This window comes from Leptonotus elevatus, chromosome 16 (genome assembly GCF_054856555.1).
Source record: "Leptonotus elevatus isolate MCC_2025b chromosome 16, RoL_Lele_1.0, whole genome shotgun sequence".
Taxonomy (NCBI): domain Eukaryota; kingdom Metazoa; phylum Chordata; class Actinopteri; order Syngnathiformes; family Syngnathidae; genus Leptonotus; species Leptonotus elevatus.
The window spans coordinates 3,483,803-3,507,912 of NC_141254.1; the positions used below are offsets into that span (position 1 = coordinate 3,483,803).

The 24,110-nt window shown below is 38.2% G+C and overlaps 1 protein-coding gene across 3 annotated transcripts in view; it reads left to right on the top strand.

Moving 5' to 3' along the window:
• The window catches only part of pknox2 (pbx/knotted 1 homeobox 2), a 108,352-nt gene that overhangs the window by 9,428 nt on the left and 74,814 nt on the right, over positions 1-24,110 (top strand). For all 3 annotated transcript variants that reach the window (XM_086098941.1, XM_086098942.1, XM_086098943.1), the window contains one exon: positions 19,987-20,064. In XM_086098941.1, the coding sequence (XP_085955067.1) occupies positions 19,987-20,064 (78 nt within the window). The remainder of the gene's footprint in view (positions 1-19,986; positions 20,065-24,110) is intronic.

Consider the following 24,110-nt stretch of genomic DNA (forward strand, 5'->3'; position numbering starts at 1 on the left):
GAACACATCATGCTCCATGATTTTACAACCATGCTCATATTTCAGTGAAGCACAATTCTTTGGTGGTTGCACATGTCAGAGGTTTTGATGGTAGAATACATGAAGATGAAAGGTGCTTGTGCCCAAGTGCATAAATAAGGTTTATTCGCTAATGGGTAAATATGGTGCCAGCTGGCAAGTTTGTTTTTAGTTTGAGTTGCCATATTTTAATCCATCTGGCAATTTTTTTTTGAATTGCCATTATATGATTGATTACTACAGGGAATAAGAGATAGCGGTACCATCTGTTGATCGATGTGAAAAAGCAGAGTCGATTAAGGGCATCAACAGGAGTGGTTAAAGATGTCACATCAATCCCCGTTTGTTTCACCATACTGCGATCGATTAGGTTGTTGTCAGCCCTGGAATCTCCAAGAGTAGAGAGAGGTAATGACAGTGATCTACCAAAAGAAAGAAAATTCCATCCAAAAATTCCAGTTAGACTGCACTTTGCACTAGACTTGTGCTGGGCCCTTTTTTGGGGGGATCAATTTACTACAACCCATTCAGAAAAATGTCCATTATAATTTTTACATTTAGGTTTATATCGTGATATATGCCATTACTGTGTACACAATAAATTCTGTAGAGTAAATTTGACTCAATTTTAAGTGGGACCAAATAGACTCAGTTTTAGAGTAATATAAAATAATTGGGGGGAAAAGTCACTCAAGGGTTGAGGAACGAACTCACGACTTTCAGCTCGGGAGTCAGCCAATCTACTCCCTGAGCCACGCTATTAGTATATAACTCATTTCAGATGGACTCTTCCTAACTCCATGGAAAAACTCAAAAACAATGTTTTTGGTCTCCCCTTGGAGATAAGCAAACAGTAGGATGGGCACAGCTCAGGTGGTAGTGTGACAGTCTCCCAAGCTGAAGGTTGTGAGTTTGTTTAGTTCTTTATTTTACTTTCTTCCAAGTGTATATATTACTCTACTCTAAGACTAGAGTCTATTTGGTCCAACTCTAAATCGAGTCAAATTTACTCTAAATCGAGTCAAATTTACTCTACAGAATTTACTATGTAGAGATTCAATTTTGTGGTCAATGTCTTTTGTTTTACACAATACATTTTCAAAAGCTACCTATGATGAAAATATTCTATGCTTAGACGTCATTTGTGTTAAAGATATACCAAAATTTAACATTAGTCACACCAGCAACAACAAAAAAACTACAACGGCGTATTAAGGCCACGTATATATTTTTTTTTTCAGGGGGAGGGGGCAATATTCCGAGAAAAGTGGCAAATTTGTGAGAAAAAAACTCAGAAACTTACAAGAAATACACGTAGCGTAGCTATAGTCTAATGTGGGGATTCGTTGGTGGCTAATGGGACACGGTTTATAAAATGAAAAGGCAGGATGGAGACTGATTCATTCTTAATTTAAACTTTACTCGTCATACACTGCAGCTAAGGTGACAACACTTCCTGATCCCCTCTCAGCTGACTAACACTAACCAATCAGAAGCTAGCATACTTTAGGTAAATGCAAGTGAATGACCACATCAACTTAGCTACTTGTACAAAAAAAAAAGTCAAAATGTATAAATGTGTAAATATTAATTATGGAAGCATAAATGTACAAGTAAATATACATTTTAACAAATGAACTTAAATGCTTGATCCTCAGAGTATGGACCTTCGCAAAGCGAGGCGTCTTTGTCACTGGCAGTACCCAACACTTCAAAGAGTGAATGCTTAACATCATATAGTTAATCTCTGCTAAAGTAATTACTATCTCCTTATTTGAAAACCCGACCGAAAAGTATTCGCACAAACATCCAAGTAGTACGCTACGTGTATTTGTCGTAAGTTTATTTATCGTATTTTTCTCGCAAATCTGTCACTTTATAAAGTCTCAAATTTGCCATTTTACAAAGTCACAAATGTATGAGTTTTTTTTTCTTGCAAATTTGCCACTTTATAAAGTCTAGTTTATAAAGTTTATAACGTTTTTTTCTCTAAATAATACCCCCACCCTCTAAAAAAAAAAAATACGTGGCCCTGATATGCCGTCGTAGGGAACGAACTTTTGGAAAGTTCAGATTAAAATCATCATGTCATCAGCTCATTGTATTTATCATGTGATATTCCGCATATACCGGATTTATACCGTGATGTGAATTTTAAGCAAGTGATTCCTAACCAGTATGCCCCGAGAGAACATCAGGTGTGCCACAGGAAATTATCCATTAGCAATAATTTGATTTAAAAATTAGATATTTTCTATAAAGCGTATCCACTTTTTGTGAATTGTTTTGCTAAGTGGTGTATCGTGAAATTTTTCTGAGGTGACATATGTGCTTTAGTTAAAAAAAGATTGGGAGACACTGTTTTAGGACCCAGCACAAAATGGGTTAGTTGTTATTACCTAACAAGGTAATGAATGGTTAGTTGTAGATAGTAGGGATGTTTGATACCACTTTTTTGAGACAGATACCGATACTCAACTCTTTAGTACTCACCGATACCGATACCAAATGCTGATACCATTAGTACTTATGATACATAAAATAAAATAAAACAATGACAGATTTTTTTCTTAAAAGACCAATTATAGCAAATTTCCTTAAAATTGCTTGAAATTAATGGCAATTCTATTCTTTCAATTTGCTCATAAAAGTCATTTTGCATAGTCACATAAAATCTTTACTTTTCGGCTTTTCCCTTCAGGGGTCGTCACAGCAAATCAGTTGCCTCCATCTAACCCTGTCCTCTGCATCCTCTACTCTCACACCAACTACCTTTCAAAATATAGATAAATAAAATGAAACAAATAATCCAGTGGCCAGGGAAAAAAAGTCCCAATCAAAATATGTGGTTGTATAACTTCCTTTTAAGGAATACAGTAGGGCTGCAACTATCGAGTTACTATTCGAATACTCAACTGAAAATTTGAGTACTCAACAAGTACATGGATAAAGTATACTTTTGCTCGGTTAAAGAGTCATTTAAAGTACACAACAAAGAGGAAATAAAGACATTTTCACTTAATAACAAACGAGTTGGCCTCATGGTTTTATTTTTATTTTTAAATCAACAGTTAATTTTTTCAATTTTGTACACTTACATTATACGCCAGGGTAGTGATTATGCATTTATGAATTTGGAGCAGTTGGCCAGTAAGGCCTAATTAGGCAAATTAAATAGGGTATTTTTAAGGAATAAATTTTTTTCGCGTTACAGGTAAAAAAAAAAAAGACGAAAAAAGCTTGTGATGAATGTAGCTTGTGATGAATCTGCAGACACGAAACACATTAGCTACTGGAGTATTGCCCTACAGGCCACAACGTGGCAGCCTTCACATTACGCTAAAATAACATAGGGCCTATACAACATATTCATGTATCGTGTCGTTCGCTTCATTCATACTGCCTTGGGCGCAAATGCGTAAACTTACCCGAGTATATAATAACTATAAGAAACGAGTACTAGGCAGGAAAAAGCGCTCTGATTTTTCGTACTCGAGATACCTGTGGCGGTCAATATATGCAAAATAACCATTTCAGCTTTTAGTTCCTGACCCCAATACTGCCACAAGAGCGGGGACCGATACCAGTATCGATAACCGGCGCAAGTACCGATACCATGAATGAAATTTGTCTGGTATCGGTACTCGCCCATTCCTAGTTTATAGTGTCGTTGATATTCTTCAGTACACAAATCAATACAATCACAGGAGTAGAGAATCTGTCAGTCACCGACAATGGACAGCCCATATACTAAATGTATGCAGAACATAGAAATTAGAACACAAGTGCATGGATGTAGGCGAAGAAGGGGGGGGACATTTTTTTCTCAGTGTGCTGGCTGCTGGGACATTATTTCAAATTGACACCATATATTACAATTCAGTTACCGGTTTTGTTTGTAACATGTCAGAAAATAGGGAAAAATGTTGATGCGTGCATGTTTGTTTGGTTTGCTGCGCACCAGTGCAGTGTGAAGCAAAGGGGGAGGGGATGTGACACTGCACACAGGCTGGTGGTCTCTAGTTGGCCACAGGCTACAGAGTGCAAGCTGCGGGTGATCGGCAGTGAAAGGCATTGATTGACATATGTCGATCACATGTGTTTCCACGGAAATCGGCCAATCACGATCAGTAGTTCTTTCTCCACTAATTATGGGGGCAGATTCATTTGACTAAGGTTGCTCATCTTTTGCTGCAAGTGGCTGTGATTTCCTCTGCTAGCAGGGCACAAATGTGAACAAATAGACCACGTCAAGCTGGAAACATCATCGTTGAGTAGTTAAGACGACACGTGAACTAGTCTGTACAATCCCTAGGGGAAGGCCTGTTCTTGTTTTTATACCATACCAGGTAATGGTTAGTTACTAATTGTACTATTTTGCTGAAGTCATTTTAACATCCTAAAGACACTTACCGACCATAAAGCGCACCGTATTAAAAGGCACAGTCTCAGTTACGGGCAAGGTTAAACATACGCTAGCTCAAAACATATGGTAGCATGCTTTCACTTGCTAGAGTATTTTTTTAAAAAGGCAGTGGAACAAAACTTCGGTTGTACTTTATTGAAGTGTTTGACAATGTAAAGAGTGAGTTTGGTTGTACTTTAAGCATTTAACAACATATTCACATTACTTTTGATCAATCCTCATCCACAAATCCCTCAAAGTCCTCATCTTCTGTATCTGAAACGAACAGCTTGGGCTAGTTCTCCATCAAACACGGCAGGTTCCCACTCGTCATTGTAGTATTGTCAGAGTCAGTCTTGTTAGCGTGCGGCTCCTCAGAAATGATGCCGGCTTTTCCAAAAACTCGATTAGTACAAGCAGACACGTTTCGCCCAAGCATGCATGCTTCCACAAAGCGAAAGCAATGAGCACCATGACGTCCTACTGTATCTTATATACAGGAAACCCGGCCCTGGTTGAGGACTGGCAGGCATGAGAACCCAATAGACTCACGTCATCTTTCAGTTGAGTCTTTCAGGTTCTCATGCCTGGCTGTCCTCAACCAGGGCCGGATTTCCTGTATGTAAGCAATATGTCGGCACTGCTCCGCTGTCTGTCGGCAGAAATGCTACACAGAGAAAGTCAAGCGGAGCGCTTACCAAAGTCACACAACATTTACAGATTTTGGAACTTGGTGCACACAAAAGGCGCACCTCACTATTAGTTGCACCATGGATTTTTGAGAACATTTAACGCCTTATTGTCGTGAAAATATGGTAACATCTCATTCCCCATATTCCAGCCCAAAACATCACCTTGCCACCTCCCGCTGTCATCCCAGCCTTGTTTGGAGCATAGTAACTATCTGTGTTGGGAAAGTTAATTTTCTACGCTAACTAGTTCAAAGTTCAGCTCACAAATTTTAAAATGAACTCATTCAGTTCATTGTTCATAATATATATATATATTTTAAACAAAGTTACTGGTCTAAAAATGAACTAGTTTATAGTATATAGGAGTAATATAAGAATACTGTTCACTAAACTAAATAATGCATGATGTGACAATTCGAAAATAAAATAACAAAAAACAAAGACAGACGGTTTCTGCGCATGTTACCCTCTTAGGCGCAGTGTGGTGCCATGCATGCATGGAGTACAATGGGATGGAAGAATTTTGCATTTGTCCTCTGGTAATACAAATCGTTTTGCAGAGCTTGGGAAAAAAATGTGCCTTTGAGTAGTGCTATCTTACCTGTGTGCATGTGTTTCCAAAGTGTTTGTGTGTATGAATAGCCGTTATTTGAAGGAAGGAATAGCACTCCCAAAGTTGATGGTAGTTTCCTGTTAGCATTTGAATGGGATCCGCCATCGACTTCAGCATTAGCTCTAGCAATGTTTCATAAACCAAGCATGTTTTGTATTTAAATATACGATGTGTGTATTTCTTCTTGTTGTGTGTTACTCTTAGGGACGGCAGAATCACATACGTTCATATGCGTTTGCTTCGCAAGCAACACACAGCGATGCTGTTAGTTACATTGGGCAATATAGCGTAGCATTTTGATGATGTTTTTGATGTCGGCGGTTGCCAGATAATGGCATTTCCTGCCTAATTTAGGCGGTTTATGGTGTCTTTACTCTGATTTTCTAACAAGAGAAAACCTGGCAACCAGGAGAAAAAATTAACTATGTTTAAAGCTGTTCATTTACCCCAGAATGAGCTTGTTCACAAAGCAAAAATGCACTGCGTTCAGTTCACGTTCACCCAAAATATGAACAAGTTCATGAACTTTTGGTACAACACTGGTGACCATCCATCAACTTACCAGAAGTCCATCTATCCCGGCCAGCCAAAATAACATTGCATGCATAAAGCTGTTAGATTCATATTTCTGAGCATGCTGCAAATGTTTCTTCTTGTGCGCATTCAGGGTGGCTGAAATATAGCTTTATGCGTGACTGCAAGCCTTTGGAGAATCCTGCATCAAGTAGTTCTTGGGACTCCAGAGACACCAACAGCTTCAAATACCTGCCTGCTGCTCACCCATAGCTTTTTTTCACAGCTGCTCTCTCAATACAGTGATTGGGCCGTACTTCCTTACTTAACTTTTGTTGAAACTAACATGTTTGCAAATTACATGCACAATATTTTACAGTATGTTAATTTATCTTTAAATTCGTTTGTGATAGCTTGTTAGCATTCACAGACGCTACATTTCCCCAGGCAGTTCTAAACCATAAATGCATCGCTTCCGTTTGACGTCACTTTACATACCAATCCTCCTGCTGATGCCTATCCTAAAGCCTGGTTTATACTTCTGCGTTTGTTCTTGCGTTAATGACAGGCGTGTTATTAACGAGAAGTGCGCCGTAGCTCATGTCCAAATGCTGCACACACGTCTCCAATTCTTGTACGCCGTAGATGGTGGGTCGTAACATCGCTGATGATTGGTCTGTTTGATGGCATACTCAGCTTTTTTTTCCTCTCCCCCCGGATAGTTTCCGTGAAGGCAACTGTGTTTGTAAGCGCAGGCGGCGCATATCCACTTCTCGCCCTAGAGACCACGTGTGTGTGATTGTGTGGATGTGTGTGTGACAAGAAAAAATAAACTGTGTTCGCTAAGCACGTTTTTTTTTTTTAGCGAGTTACGGCCGAAAGTAACCGTTGCAAATTGGCATTGAATAATTGCCATGGTGATGGGCCAACTCTCCCCCCGGCTTTGTTCCTTGTTCCGTAAACTTAAAATTGGCCCTAAAATGCAGAGGAATCTCCACTCTGTGGCGTCCTGGCCAATAGCAGCCGTAGCGACACCCCGACTTGAAGTTGAACTGTAGCACATTTTCAAAACAATGTGTATTGATGTGTATTGATGTGTATTGTGATGTGGTGACCTATTGCGCACAAGTACAGCGGCACTGCGCCGCATCGTCTCCGCCGTCGCCTCACGCAGAAGTATAACGAGGTCTTAACGGTGGTACGATCTATTTTTCTGTCATGTTTGTAAATGTAACTGTATATAGTAGAAAATAGTGAATTCAATCCAAATTGCAATATATGTCAGAAAACTCACATTTCTGTCTTTTCGTAAAATCGTTCAGCATCCATTTCATGTAAACTTTCTCATTTGTGACCTTGACTTATAGTTTCCTCTGCACTCCTCGGGGGAGGGGGGGGGGGGGCAACAACAGCCTTTATGTCACTGCACATCTTTGACAGACTTTTGAGTCCTCCATCTCATAATATCAAAACAGTAGTGAGAACAAGAACAACCGTGTTCCTTTCCAACATGACAGTTAAAATTGTTTTTATTTATACACAGTCAAAGTAGCAACATGACAAGATTTCCCAAAAATTACAGTTTGTCAAAATGCTGAATCTGGTTAGAATAGCTACTTCAATCACAGTACAATGCAGCGATCATTTTGAAAATCAGACGATGCTTTATGGAGCAATTTATTTTTTTGTTTTTTGTTTTTTTTGTCTGAAGAAAATTTATTTAAAAAACTTCAAATTTGAGTAAAACAGTATGACCGAACTATTTCTCAAATATCAACATATTTCCTCGACCCGTTTCTTGACTGCTACCTGGGGAACCCCTTCTCTGACTAGCAGACATGTTTCAGTTAAAAATATCCTTAAGCTCATACAGTCTGAAATTTGAGTCAATGTATCAAAATTACTGACATTTCAAAAATTTTCATTCATGCTAAAAACACGACTGAAATATTGCAAATGGAACAAATAAATTATTTGTGAGAAGAGCAATGTAGGCAGTAGAATTAGAATAGGCCATGTATTTTAGGAACAAAAAAAATATTATGGGGGATTTCGCAAGTGTTCGAAGTACTTATTCCATGTTTTTTAGTCTGTCAATTTAGGCATGTGCATGTTGTTAAAAGGCTGTTTTGATGTCAATGACTTTCCTGGCTGCTGGTGGCTGCTGGCTTCTATAGCTTCTGACATGTCATTCATAAAAAGACATTGCTGTCATTTGTCATTTAAACACACAACATGGGGGAAAACAACTTTGCTAGCTGTTTGTAGGGTAGAGCCTCTATGTGGAATTATTAATATACATCTGGAAGAGTTTCATTATCATAATCTAATAAACTATTGAATTAAAGAGCAGAGAGATTGCGGCGAAGCGCCGACACACACCTTTCACTCACTGTGTAACTTCATAAAGGTTCGTCTCGAAAGGGTGATGACAGCGCTGTGCTAAAATGAGTATAAACAGCAGCCAAGCCAGCACATGGGTAAATACAGGAACTCAGAGGTGAAAAAATGTCATGCGTGCAATGTGACAAGAACACAAACTTATTCTCTCAAAATGTATGAATGTGTAAAAAATAAAGTGGCAAATTTGTGAGTTTTTTCTCTGAATATTACCCCCAAATCACGTGTGCTCACAAAAAAAGGTATTTAATTGCAAAAAATACAAGGAAATATAAATAGATAAAAGGAAAACAAGACACTTTGGAATCTTCAAGAAACTAACAAAAGTCTAAAATAAATTGATTTAAAGAAACAAACATTCAAACAAGTAAACACTGATGAAAATGATCCAACAAGGACTGTACAGAAAAAGGGTACTAAGGCTGCATTCAAGGGAGGTGAGAAGTCAGACTTTTCTTTTTTACTAGAAAGTGTTCACAAGAACTCGGAGATCCGAGTTGCTAAGTCGTAATAAAGATGTTTAAAAAAAAAATAGAGATATCAAATGATTATTTTTTTAAATCAGATTAATCACATTTTAGAATTTTGATTAATCATGATTAATCACTTAATTAAAAAGGCTTTTTAACAACATGTTTTTGAAGAGCACCTGTTATTATGTGTTAATTATTTTTAGATGTAAAGTTATGAGGATGTTTTCAACAATTTTTGATCCACTGAACGCTCTCATCCTCCTGTTTTTGTAATCAGTTAATTACTTGCATAATTTAAAATGATCAAAAAATAACCTAAATATTTTGACATGAACAAATATTCTGAATGTCTATGTTCACTTAATGCATGTAGTTATGTTTATTGCTCAAACACATGTGCTACCTTTAACGTAAACATCCGCTGTCAAGCTAAATGATCATCTGCGGTCAAAACTAATAGTGTGATTAATCTTCATTAATACATGATTAATTTTTTTGTGATTAATCAATGAATTAACACTTTAACTTTGACAAAAAAAAGGACCCCGTTATCACTGACCAGCTTCAATCTCGACAAATGATGACCCCCATAGAGACAAAGCCAGTGAATGGCAAAATGTAATTTGCACAATTATAAACATATTTATTAATTTATTTATTAATTTATTTTAACATTTATTTAGTTATTCAAAATAAGTAACTTTACATAACATAAAGTGATTTGGACTGGCTGCGTTAACCAGAATAACAAACAAGTTATCAGAATCAGTCAACTTTGTTGTTTACATTTGCCTTGAATGCTTTGAGGACGGAACTGGAAGAATCCAAATGGGATATATCCGACTTCCCACCATCCTCGAATGCAGCATGAATTCAAGCAAACTAATGAGACAATGAGATACACCTCGACACGACACAAGTGGATGAGGTTGCTGATTGGTAGACACGTTTTTAATAGGGATGAGCGAGTACACCACTCTCTGTATCTGTTCAACCATCTAAATTATCTGTATCTGTATTCGGAGCGGGCGTGGTCTAAACTGGAAGTGGGTTTGATCTGAAATAAGTGGGGCTTACATAGGTATTTTTTTTTTTAATTTTACATTTAAAATAAATGGTAAAATAAAGTGTGATATTGATATGGATTGATCAAAAGTTGCTATAATTTTTGTTTATTTGAAAACTATTGCCAAAATTGAGATTCAAATCACTGAACTGTGTGGTTTTAATGGTAATACTACAATATACCCAGAAGAGAAGATGACTGATTTTGTCTGGAGCAAGCAACTGTTTCAACTAAGATATCCTGACTTGTATGTTTTTCCACACATCACAAGACGGCCTCAGCAGGATGCCGTCTGTTAAGTTAGTCATTGCAGCAAGAACCAGAATTCCTTCTCTTATTTGGCTTCTTTCACAGTCCACATTTTGCATTCTACTTTTGGCAAGATTCCTTTGCTGTTTTAGTTATTACAGTTAAGTGAGCTCCGGCAAAATGATAGAGAGTAATGAGAAATATTGGTTATTTGATGTAAATTCTCAAATACAACGATACAATTGGACAGAGAAATCCTGTATCAATACCACTATTGTGCTTATTTGCTAAGAGGGAGGGTACGCAGGATCACCAGTCAATCACCAAGTTGACATTACATTTTATTATATAAAATCACGCTCTCATTAAAATCTATAAGTAGAAAAGACTGAAAAGTCAAGCTTGCTCACACTCACCACAGTCATGTCATGACATTTACCTTTGTGTAAGTGAAAGGACATACTGTATGGGAAAAGGAATGTCTTTGAAGCCAATTCTGTATGAGCAGTTCCTTTTTACTCATCTTAGTTATAATGCACTTGCCGGGTTAAGCTGAAAGATACCGATAACCATATAAAATCGTACATACGTTCGGACGTATGTACGAAGAGACATACACAGCCCCTCTCCAAATGTATTGGAAGGGCAAGGTCAAACCGGTTATGTTCAGACATAAGATACCCTGGGCCGCACTTCAATGATCAACTTTGTGATCGGACTTGTGGCCGCGTGTCTTGGACACTCAAGTGAAGAGAGGGGCCGACCTGGTTGTGTGTTGGCTCCAAAGGTGGGGGAAGATGTCAATTCGAATTAGCACAGACCAAACATGTTGTGAGGGTCTGCTGAGAATGTCTGGCAGAGTCCTCTGGCAGAAAGAGTTTCAGATCTCACCTCTGGAAGAACTTCGCACACGTCCTGAGGGATGCGGGGGACATTGAGTCCAAGTGGACCATGTTCCGTGCCTCCATTGTTGAGGCAACCGAATGGAGCTGTGGCCATTAAGGTGGTCAGTGCCTTTTGTGGCGGCATCCCCTGAACCACCCTGAGGACACCAGCGGTGAGGGATGCCATCAAGCTGAAGAAGGAGTCTATTGGCTCTTTTTGGCTTGTGGGACTCCTGAGGAAGCTAGCTGATGGGTACTGATTGGGACAAGTGTACCACAGCTTTTATGGTCAGCGAGGTAAAAACTTGGGCATGGGAGCAGTTTAGTGAGGCCATTGAAAACGTTTTATGGACAACGTCAAGGAAATTTTGGCCCACAATCTGCCGTCTCAGGAGGGGATGAGCCATTGTGCACCATCAACACTGTGCATAGTGGGGCTGGGGAACTGCTGACCTGGACTCGGGATGTTGTGAATTGGTGGGGAGAATACTTTAAAGACATCCTCAATTCCAAGCAGACTCTGGGGTCTCAGAGATGGGCTTTCCTATCTCTGGGATTGGGGTCACCAAGGCGGTTAAAAAGCTTCTCGGTGGCAAGCTCCCAGAGGTGGATGAGATCAGCCCAGAGTTCCTAAATGCTATGGATATTGTGGGGCTGTCCTGGATAACACGCCTCAGCAACATGGCATGGACATCAGGGACAGTGCCTCTGGATTGGCAGACCGGGGTGGTGATTCGCCTGTCTAATAAGGGGGACCGGAGAGTGTGCTTCAAATACAGGGGAATCACACTCCTCAGCCTCCTGGGTATGGTCTATTCGGGGATGCTAAAAAGGAGGGTCCGTTGGGAAGCCAAAGTTCAGATTCAGAAGTTTGTTTTTCATCCTGTCGTAGAACATTGATACAGCTCGACACCCTTGACAATGTCCTCAATGGTGCATGAAAGTACGGTCAACCAGTCTACATGTGCTTTGTGGACTTGGTGAACGCTTTTTATCGTTTACTGTAGGGGATCTTGTGGGGGGTGCTCTGGGTGTATGGGGTACTGGGCACCCTAGTATGGGCTGCTCAATCCCTGTATGACTCGTGTCAGAGTTTGGTCCACATTGCTGGCAGCAAGGCAGATTATTTTTCAGTGAACGCTGGACATCGCCAAGGTTGCCCTTAGTCACAGTTTCTGGGTTGGTGACCACATTACGTATCTGCATCTTGGAGATGATATGGTTCTTTTGGCGTCATCAAGCTGCAATTTTTAGCTCTCAGTGGAACAATTTGCAGCCGATTGTGAAGCGGTATGACAATCAGCACTTTCAAATCTGAGACCATGGTTCTCGGTCGTGAAAGGGAGTGTCCTCTCCATGTCGGGAATGAGATTCTTCCCCAGGTGGAGGAGTTCGAGTATCTTGGGGCCTTGTTCACAAGTGAGCGGGAGATCGACAGGCAGATCGATGTCCAGACTCTCCCTTAGAGAAAAAGTGAGAAGCTTGGTTATACGGGCGGGGCTCAAAATTGAGCCACCGCTCCTCCGCATTGAGACGAGCAAGATGAGGTGGCTAAAGGATCTTGTTAGGATGCTGCCTGAACGCCTCCCTGTTGAGGTGTTCCGGGCACCCCCCAGCGGAAGGGTGCCCTAGGGAAGACCCAGGACAGAACGTCTCTATATTCCCAAAGAGAAGCTGCACGAAGTGGTTAGGGAGAGGGAAGTGTGAGTCCACCACTAAAGAATGAATGAATGAGGGCAATTGAGTGCAGTAGGCTCCGCCCGCAACTCTTGTGAGGATAAACAGTTTGGAAAATGGACAGGTGGATTCATATAGCACTTTACATACATTCATCTTCTTTCGTCCTTTCATCTTTAATTTTCATTAGAAATCCAGCACAAAGTGCTTTACAGAGATAAAAACAGCCAATAAAAATGGCAACAAATATGTAAAACGTACCCTCCTGTACCCACATAAAAACGGATATATACAGTTGAATCGTTGTCAAATATCAGGCAATTGTCCATTAATTCCAATATATTATAAAGACCTGAAGTAAGAGTACCTCAAACTGAGGCTGGAAATTTACAAGCTAACTAAGTGAGTTTGTGACTTGTTTTGTCTAGCACAGCTGTCCTTATCAGTTGCAGGCTCGTTAAATGTTGGAGCTTATCCCCATGGCGATGCTGCACCAGCTCTGGTTACCCCTGTGGGACTACCAGCTAAAGCCATCGTTTTGAATCACTATAATGCTCTGGACTTTGCCATGGCTGGATGATGCATGGCAGACGACATAAAAATTACACAAACTGCTTTTAATTAATAAATTCATAATGTATTTTTGCCACTGTAGTATTTTTCTCCTTAACATCCTTTTGGTACTAATTTTGTATGTGTGTACAATACTTCTCAGGCCCAATATCCTGTTTGTTACAAGAACAAAAACACATGATTTTTACACATCCTGCTGTTCTGTGGCTCATGCAGCCTGGCATGACAACATCTATTGTATGAGCATCTGTACGCGAAGAATTTGAGGTTATTCAGTTAGTTGTCAATGTGTGTGGGTTATTCCTAGGAATTTTCAAGCATAACTTATTTGCTTTATCATGAAACATTAACGATTTTGCCTCCTTCTGAATCTCAAAGCAGTTAAAAAACCTGTCTGTGTTTTATTGAGGTGGAATTTTGGCATAATGTCACTTTCACTATTAGCACTGAGTCTGTGCATGCCAATTGATCCTGCTGTTGTCATAGCAACATGAACCACTAAACCTCTGTGCAGCTGTTGTTATGGAAGTCCTTGAGCAGCTGGGGGCTATAGCTGCGTAGACATTGTGGGAAAACTGTCTTTTGGACCACTTTTTCCACCTTGACCCCAAGAATTCAACTGTGGAAGCTTTTGGTATCTTAAAGACATCCATCTGGACAGCGCTTTCTCTCAGAGAACCTTCCAATAAGAACACACAAAGCTAAAGGAAGAAGAAAGTTGAGTGACTATCGTGCCACTTATGCACACAGTGAAGTCAAGCATGCATATTGAACCACTCACATGAGGGCATGACATGAATTATGTATAGATTAAAAAAGTACAAAAAGATTAGCAAAAATGTCTTTAAGCAGTTAACTAAAATTGATGAATCAGAAACAACTCAAGAACAATGTCATGTGCTTCCACTGTATAATTTTGAAACTTGTTACTTCAACTGTCAACGTACTATAAATTGCTGACCATATTAGGGATGTTGCGCTCAGGGATGAAAGACAGTGAGATCCTGGGCTGGTCATACAACAACTCTGGGGGTGGGGGTGGTGGTGGGTGGGTCTATCATATTTCTCCTGGTGGATATTTTGAATCTTAATTTTGACGAAAAAATGTAAATCACAGATGTATCACAAAAACTTGAACAATGCTGTGCAGACTTTTTTTTTTTTTACTGTATATTTTCCTAGTTAGTCCATTTGGATCCTGATAGTAGAATCATGATTTGTGGATTTATTTTTATTTATTATTTAATTATTTATTTTATTCATCGTTCTAAAAACAAGAACAGAGGAACAGGGCAGACTTGGCTTCTCTGTGTTTTTCAACAACGCATTTGTACTATTTATATCATGGCTACCTTCAGGGATAGAACAGATCAAGATCAATTTACAGCTGTTCTAAACAGCATATCTGCTCAGAATTATTATTATTATTATTTTTACTTCCATGGAGGTTTGAGGTATCAGAGCTCTAAAGTTAAAATGGTAGGTGGTACATTCTTGCTGGCTTTATGGCACTCTGCTTAGTGCAATTTTTAACTGATCATATTGAAACTTAAAAAAAAAAAGAAGTTGGTTATCAATGAAGGACCACTTAGGATTTTGAATAATACAAACCAGGTTAAGAAAGAAAGAAAGAAAGAAAGCTGTGTTCAAGGTTAAAACAGTACAGATATTGTTCTTATTTAGCAGTGACTGTTTTCAACTGTTTAATAATTGGTCTTTGCAGTGCAAGAACCCAATTTGTGGTATGTTTCAAGGTTGTTGAGGTAACATGGTTACCTGGCCAAATTTTTACTTTGTTTATACAGTATCTGTCAACTTTGAACAAATGGAAGTCACTACTCGTCAAGTCTTCTTTTGCTGAGGCTACTGTACATGTCATTTGTGACAATTCAGGAATTGTTGTTTCCTCTGTGGCTGCAGTAATGAACGTGGTGATTAGACCTCCAGCCCCCTGGGTGGAGCCTCTAGCTGCAGCGACGGATTTACTTTGACGTCAACAGGAAGGTCAGCTAGGTCCCAAAGGTGTCATGCAGACTAGTTGAATGGTGTGTGGCAGGCTTGGTATAGAGATGCCAGACAGGACCAAAGCGATATCTAAAGGAGGAAGGGCCCTTGGAGCTTAGAGGGGCTTGTGGAGGAATTATGAAGAGGCTAAAATGTTTTCTTGGTTACTGAAAGAAGCCTAAGAAACATTCTTGTCCAAAGCTCTCAAGCCCTGAGAAAGCATTCAGGCTATGAAACTCAAGCTACATATTAGATACTTTTTTGTTGTTGTTTCCATTACTTTACTATATTTGTATGCCGTATTTTATTTCAGGTTTGATCTTTTTTATGTCCTAAATTTTGCACAAATATACCTAATAGGGGTGGGATCACGATTCGATTTGATTCCGATTTGTGGGTCTGTGATTCGATTCAGAATCGATTTTCGATTCAGAGAACAATATTTGATTCAAAATAATTGGATTGACAATGATTTCTGCTTCAATTTATAGATGTGCAAAGAATCGGTCCAGTCTGGTTTGCAAGACAGAATGGGCAAATGGGGACATTCAAATGTCTTCCTTTTTTAAATTATTTTTTTAAACAATTTTATTGACATTTATTAAGTTTTGAATTGTAAGGAGATTGCCTTTTTCCACAAAAACAGTATGTAAACCACAACTGCTACTCTATGTAACTAGCTATACATTTTTATAACTTTTACAGTATATTCTGCCCTCCCTGAGCAGACTGAGTACAGTTTAGCAGACAGCGAACAGTCCCTCAAAAAGAGTCCAATGCTGGTATCTGTTTCACCCTATTCCATTGTCACTGATCATGTGGACGATTAAAGCTGTGACTTGCTTACTTGTATTTATTTCCAGAACTCAACACAGTACAGTACGTTATTCCTGGCTCATAGACACTCTCGGTCTACCTCACTTCCTGTAGTGTGTTCTCACTCTAATCAGTCCACCAAGCAACATTAACTCAAACTAACAGTACTATTGTTACCGTATCAAGCCAGTTATTACACTCTAGTTGAGGTTAACTGTAAATCTAAACAAAAAATGAAGAAAATTGCACACAGTACACACTTAAATGCAAACACACTTTGTTTAGCTTGTTTCCCAAACGTATAGCTAGCTGAAGGCTAACGCACAATGGAAAGTGCCATTAACTCGCTAACACTAATTAGCGTGCATCACGCGGCACTTTTATTACTCAAAAGAACGTCTATTCATACAAAACGCTTCAGGAATGTAAACAGAGAAGCATCTTAACATTACTTGCCGGCATATGCTTTTCCTACGCTGCAAAAAAAAAAAACTTTTTGGGCATAACTTGATCGTGACTTTTTCCTTCTACTTTCTAATGTGGCTACGACTTAACAGTGTATCAGAATGCGCTGAACCACACTGCCCCTAAGTGGCCAAATCATGTACAACATGAACAGCGCTCCCAATAAAGGCACACACAAACAAGGGCAAGACAGTATAAAATAATTTAAACAAAATTGATGTGGGGACATTTAAAATCGATTCTGAATTGTTCTAAATGAGAATCACGATTCTTATGAGAATCTATTTTTTAGGCACACCCCTAATACCTAAGTCTGTTTTGGGTTTTTTAAAGTAGGATTAGAGCGATTCATTAAATGGAATACTTCAACTGTGCGATACATTAGATTTTTCAATTTACATTACATCATAAAGTTTACAAAGCAGTAACTATTGCTGCATGTACATCTATAAATAAGGAGGTTGCGCTTCTCTCTTAGGTATATAGAGCAAAGAAGGAGTGCACAATTTGATGTCATTTGTCATTAAGTTTTTACTTCATCCTATATTCAAAATTCAAACTCAACGCAATCTTTGTATACACTGACATATTCACTACAATTATATAGAATATGTCACAGGTTCTTCTATGGCAGCAATGCCACAGTGGTTTGAGCAATTGCCTGCGACACCGGAAGACCAGAGTTCAAACCCTGCTTGGACAACTCTTCAGCTCCGGTAAACAGGAGTTGATGGTTCACCAGAATGCAGTTCAAGTTTTCTTTTTATTCTTTTATCATTCAACTACAAGTTACTTCTTAATAATTACTAGTAATGCTAATACTATTACTACTACTACTCCTACTCCTACTACTACTACTATCACTAGTAATAAATAATTAATTACTTTGTAATTTTCATATAATTTATCCTTCAATTTCTGTCATAAGCATTCAGCTTTCAGCATTCCCACGCAATTTCTGCAGACATTTCACTTAGTCTAGTTGATTTATGATTTAATGATTCAATATCGGGCTTTGAAAAAGTAAAGCCATTAAATAGTCTATTTATAATCGATAAAAAAACAAAAAACAAACTACTTTTCCATCAGGTCAGCAGGACAAATAAAGGTTGTTCCTGTTCTTAGTAGCCCCTTTTGCACACAGACACACATATCAACACAGGGCCTCTGGTAGTGCCCACTTACCTACCACACACAGTCGTCCCCACTGAGCAGTGTTGAAGTGAATAAACACCATCCCATCAGAGGCTCTGTGTTAGCGGATCGCTGGAGGTAGGAGGCCTGTTGTGAGACCCGACCGTCCTCCCATGGTTCTGGGGGAGCTTTAAGCGAAAGATCAGGTGTCCAGCCCTGAATGCATGATTGAACTTAAATCTTTTGCATATGCGCCTTACCGCTACTTTTGTGCTGCTATGTGGCTTCAGTCAGTAGCTCAAGAGAATTTGACCACATTTCACTTCTCCACATATAGTGTGTAATTTAGATGTGCAGAATTTTGTTCATTAGTTTCAGTATTTCTAGGTACTAGTAAATAGAATATCATCTGATATTTGGACATGAATAATTTTTTGACAGATTTACAGTATATAGGGTCACAGTACTGAAAAGTGAAACGTAAGATCCTCAAGATATTGCCTACTTTTATTTGGACTTCCAAGTTAATTTTTTTATGTCTAAATTAGCAAACTGTATGATGCACACACCTCTGATGCTACAAGTCCAAAAATGCACTGCGATATCTGGTGCCGTCACATTACTGTCTCCTTCTGTTGGCACTACAGTCAATCATTCATGCTCATGTAGCTCATTTGAATCAAGTTTAACTGTTGGTGTTTTGTTTAGAATGCAGATTCAAAACACATCCACTTTTTATTTATTTATTTTAGGAGTGTCAGGCGATTACATTTTTTAATCGTAATTAATTGCACAATTTATTCTCAACTTTTATATCAATAAAATGTACGTTTTCATACTGTTAACATAAAAGTGGACACAAATGTAAACTAATAGAAATATGGCTGTCTTTTATACATTAATTCTACAACAATGTTAGTTAGTAAAAGTTAGAATTACAAAGGTGTACTGTACTATAAAAAAAAGGAGTGTGATATTGATTTGTGTTGAGATCATTTTTCTGCCACTGGATGGCATAATTACATTTGGAAGACGTTAGCGACAGCTCAGTGCATTTTTCTTTTCATATTAGGAGCGCTCTAATCTTTAACATGAAGTAACTTGTGAAATTCTGCACATTTTTAATATTGTAAAATACTACTTGACCTCAGTCTCCACAAATATATCCATTATTATTACATTTATTACTGCTAAATGTTGACGTGGACGTGTCTGCTGCGTGGCGACAGGAATTCCCCCAGTAAAGGCTTTCCAAGTAAGGGGTGGTCATTAATCGTGCGTTAAAATAATTAGTGGCGTTGAAGGAACTTTAAATTAACTCAAAATTAATGCACTAATTTTGACACACCTAAATTATTTATCTATTTATTTATTTTTGAAAACTGCCCTGTTAAGCTTCTTGGTCATACAGAATAGAGGTTCTCTAAACCTATTTATCCCGGAATAGTTTTATATATTTCCTGTGTGGTTATCTGTATTGTGATGGGTATTTATTGAAAAATGCAGTTGGACAGAGTGACATTAGCGCGGGGACGGAGACAAAGAACGAGAACACGAGACAGAAGAGTAAAATACTATGACTTCAACTGTGTTACATGGGAGTCAGACTCCATTTGGGACTTCTCTATATTGTGCCACTATTTGACAAAAAATTAAAAGCTTGCCAAATGTCGAGGTCCATAAATGCCTGAGTATGGCAGCCTTTGATCGAAACACTCCATCAGTTGAACTTCTTGAGATCATTATATTTAATCAAATCACCATGGCAACTGTTACATTAACGTAGCCATCATTCTTAGTCATGGGTACAAATTTTTAACAAAAGGGTATACAACAAAGTATTTAATTATTCATTCTGCTTGATAGATTATATACTTTACAAACCTGATTATTAGGTTTATTTCAAAAGTAGTATACATAAAAGAAACCAAATGCGTCATACATGATGATTGTATACAATCCTTATTTTGCCACACATCTGTTTTACATATGATCTATTGACAGGCTCTTTGTGAAGAGTTGGACCCTGGGCCACGGGCAAACTCAAGTGAAAGCTGCTCTGCTGCTGTTGGCCAGCTAACTGTAAGTGAACATCCATTAATATACTACCAATAATCAGCATTTCACCTGAGAGCCAAAGAGCATGAGCATTAAGGAAAAAACAACATATTGCTCCCTGGTGACAATAAAGATCCATCCATCCATCCATCCATCCATCCATCCATCCATACATTCAGATAAAAAAAGAGAAAGTATATTGGTTTCAAATGGACCTGAACAGGCCACACACGACTTGCTATGACAAAAATGTTCCATTGGTAGTCAAAACTGCTCTATTATTCAACCTTAATTTGTTGAATGCTGGAAATTCCACTGCGTTACTTTGAAGCAATTAATTGCCTGTGATATGCCTGTAAAATATAAAAGAAAAGGAAACTGCAGACACAATAAAAGATAGCTTATGAGGCAGCTGCACATATGGCAATGTTTAGGCTAGAGGCTAGAGGAGGTCCGGTTACCTGTTGCCATTTCTGTGTTCCTCTATAAAGTAAAGACGGACCCTCAGCTTATAAGTGCTCCCAATACTCAATTTAAATAAACACTTAACAAACGGAAACAGATATAAATATACTTTTTTTTACTGATGAAAGAAGAGACTCTTATCTTTCTTTTGGTAGGTTCCATGTTTTTATAGCAATAGAACACAATATTCTGTGGGCCTTGCAAAATCAGTCAAAATCCAATAAAACAGCCGGGAGCGAAGGGGATTGCTTCAATGAGATATGTACCTAAATCACTCTTCTGACATTATATTATAGGAAGAACGTCTCTTCCTATCACTGATAAGGGTCGTACATGGCTTAGAAGTCATTGTTTGTGTGACCAATTACTGTCATGGTTTCATGAACTAAAATGCCAAACATCAGGAACAAATCTAAGTAAAAAGCAGCATTTATAATTTTGAATAAGTAAGTCATTGCACTTTTTAGACATGGTTTGTGCCATCAATTACAGTGTGCAAAATGGAGATCACTGTGATTGACTGCTAGAAAATGCAAATCATTCCTCCTGCGGACGGAATACTTCCGCTGGCCAATGATATCACGCTACGGCAACTCTAATCAGACAAACTACATTACACCCCATTATGTGCTGTTACCTCACAGAGTGATGATGCATGCACATATTGCGGTGCAGACCGGGGCTGTTGGGTATATTTTACTACATTTTTCTTTGTATGTTTTATTCCGTTTTTGTCAGTAACACTTTTTACTGTTACATAATACATAGTGTACCCTGTATTTGATTCCTTTGCTGTTTTAAGTAATCAGGTATATTCTAGATTCTTTTTTCGTGGATTATATTTACATCTCTCCAAAATCGTTTTTTAAGTGTTCCCATGTCTTGCTTTTCTGGTTTTTATTGTTTTATTCTGGCGTGATTTCTCTTGTTTTCGTGTTTGCATGCTTGTCTACTTTGCCTACATGACTGTATGTTTCATTTTGTCTCAATTTTGCATGTCCATATGTTTGTGAAGCACTTTGTAATGATGTGCTTTAAAAAGTAACACCTTACTCACACACTGCTAGCTATCCCAAAACTTTTGTTGGCAAGAGTATGATCACACTGTTGCTCACTGGCAAAGTGAAAATCAGCGATGAGAGTTCACAGACCAAGTAATATAACCTTTTGCAGATAATGTACGTGCAGTAATCCCTGCATTAGCTTTATGGCAGTGAAGAAAAGCTAAATCTGAAGGGTGGGACCATCTTACTTTAGCAATAAGACCTTGGCTGTAGTTAACAGCAGCTGCTTGATGTTCTATTGTGGACAACCCACTCGGGACTCCCTCATACACTATTGTGGGAGCCAGCCTCCCATTTCCCGTTTGAGCCCTGGACACTCGGTTCTTGCCTTGGCACTTGATTTATCAGCCAAAAACTCCATTATACCCTTGTCCCCCTCTCCTTCATGCCCCTGGGTCCTTTTGTAGTCTTGCTTCCCTACCTCCGGCTCCCCCCCCACATTATCATTGTATTCAGCTGCAGAGGCCACTGTGCTGTTGTCCACTGGTTGGTGAGTGGGCAGCGTGCCCATTAAAGTGGGGGAGCTTCCTTCATGGAAGGCCTTTACAGATCGTGTTTCTGCCACCTGTCAGTCAGCTTATGAAGTAGGGGGCCAAGCGTGGTTGATGGTGCTGGGGTTGAATGCATGAGTGATGCCATTGCAATCTGGCAGTAAGCCTGCATTAGTCACTCAGACGTTTTAAGTCATCATTTTCAACTCGAACATTTTTGCTCTCATTCTCTTAAAATACTTGAGGTATGTTTGGACTAGTATGCCTTAGTAAAACAGATTTGTTTTGTTTTTCATTTTCGTTTTTTGTAAAAAAGTTTTTACAATTGTGAAATGCTCACGTGGAAATGCAGAGACAACTGAAAAGCACTGAATTAGATGTGACCAGGAGCCTACTCCACATGTTGTTCCATGCTGAAAATGTGGCATGGCTTAAATTTGTCATCACTACGATGCATTTCATTGGGAAAATAGCAGAAAGGATGAATAACAATGACTTGACTGTTGTTCTACTAGGTAGCCTTAAAGACATGCATTTGTTCATCATCATACTGTCATGTCAAGGCGAAGATTGTTTTAACATTGTTTCCACTCTACATAGTGTTACCTCATTTGCTCCCAAAAATTTATAAATACTTTCTATTTTAAATACTATTTAAATATTAGCTATATATATATATATATATATATATATATATATATATACAAATATATATTTGGGAATATATATATATATATATATATATATATATATATATATATATATATATATATATATATATATATATATATTAATACATATTTTTTGTTTTTTTTTTATTCGAGAGCATACAGAAGGCTTAGATGCAGCCTCAGAACTGAAGAGAATGCTTGAAGCAACGGTAGTTATTACAAAAACGGCCAGCAGGTGGCAGTAGAGTATAAGAGATCAACCAGGGCCATGTTGCAACAAGCTGTTTCCCCACTGTTTTATACAGATTTGTGAATAATGATGACATTTAGCTATATTCTAATGCTAATTGCTGCAAAACAGAAACATACTTTTTTTCCTGATGAAAGAAGAGACTCTAATCTTTGTTTTGGTCGGTTCCATGTTTTTATAACAATAGAACAGAATGTTCTGTGGGCCTTACAAAATCAGTCAAAATCCAGTATAACAGCGGGGAGCGGAGGGGCTTGCTTCAGTGAAAATGGCTGGGAGTAAATGAGTTAAATTTCATCCGCCGTTTTTAAATTTAGTCTCAGTTTTAGTCCAGTTTCAATCATGCTTGTTAGTTTTTTATCCTAGTTAGTCAACCTTGTCCTGTTTTCATTTAGTCAACTTTTTGTCGACTATAAATCAAGCATTTTAGTCTTTATTTTACTCCAAGAAAACATCATTTTATTTGTCTAGTTTTAGTCAACAATAACAGTCAACATTTTAGTCTAGTTTTTATCAGGACAATCATTTTACCCCTGTATTTTTTGTGTCAAGAGATAATGTTAAACATTTCAGATCTAAAACTGTTTCACATCAAATTTTCTCTCATCATTTTGATGAAAAACAACTTCACACACAATTATAGTGGCGACTATGGCTCCATGCTACAAGCTAGTCAATTAGCCAGTATTAGTTAGCGGTCAGATTAACATTACTGTTGGAATGTTATAGCCGTTAGATTAATGATACGTTGTAACCAGTGTTGTGCTTGTTACTAAAAAATGGTTACTAGTTACTTCAGTTTAAAAGTAACTCAATTACTCTGAAGATTACTTAACCAAAAAAAGTAATGTGGTACTATCAAAAGTAACTCTTTAGTTACTTAAAAAAAAAAACTAAAGTATTTACGACAATTTACATACAATGTCACAGATTCGACCTAGGCTTAAGTCGTCCAAAGGTTAAGGAAATGGACTAGTGATCAGTGTACCTGGGTTCTAATTCTGCTTAAACCTCTCTTTAGTACAATTGCAATATTGAATACTAATCATTGTCATATTATTTCGCCATTACTTTTGATGTCATTTGTCATTATTTAGTTTTTTTTCAACAATATCCGTTCTACATTCAA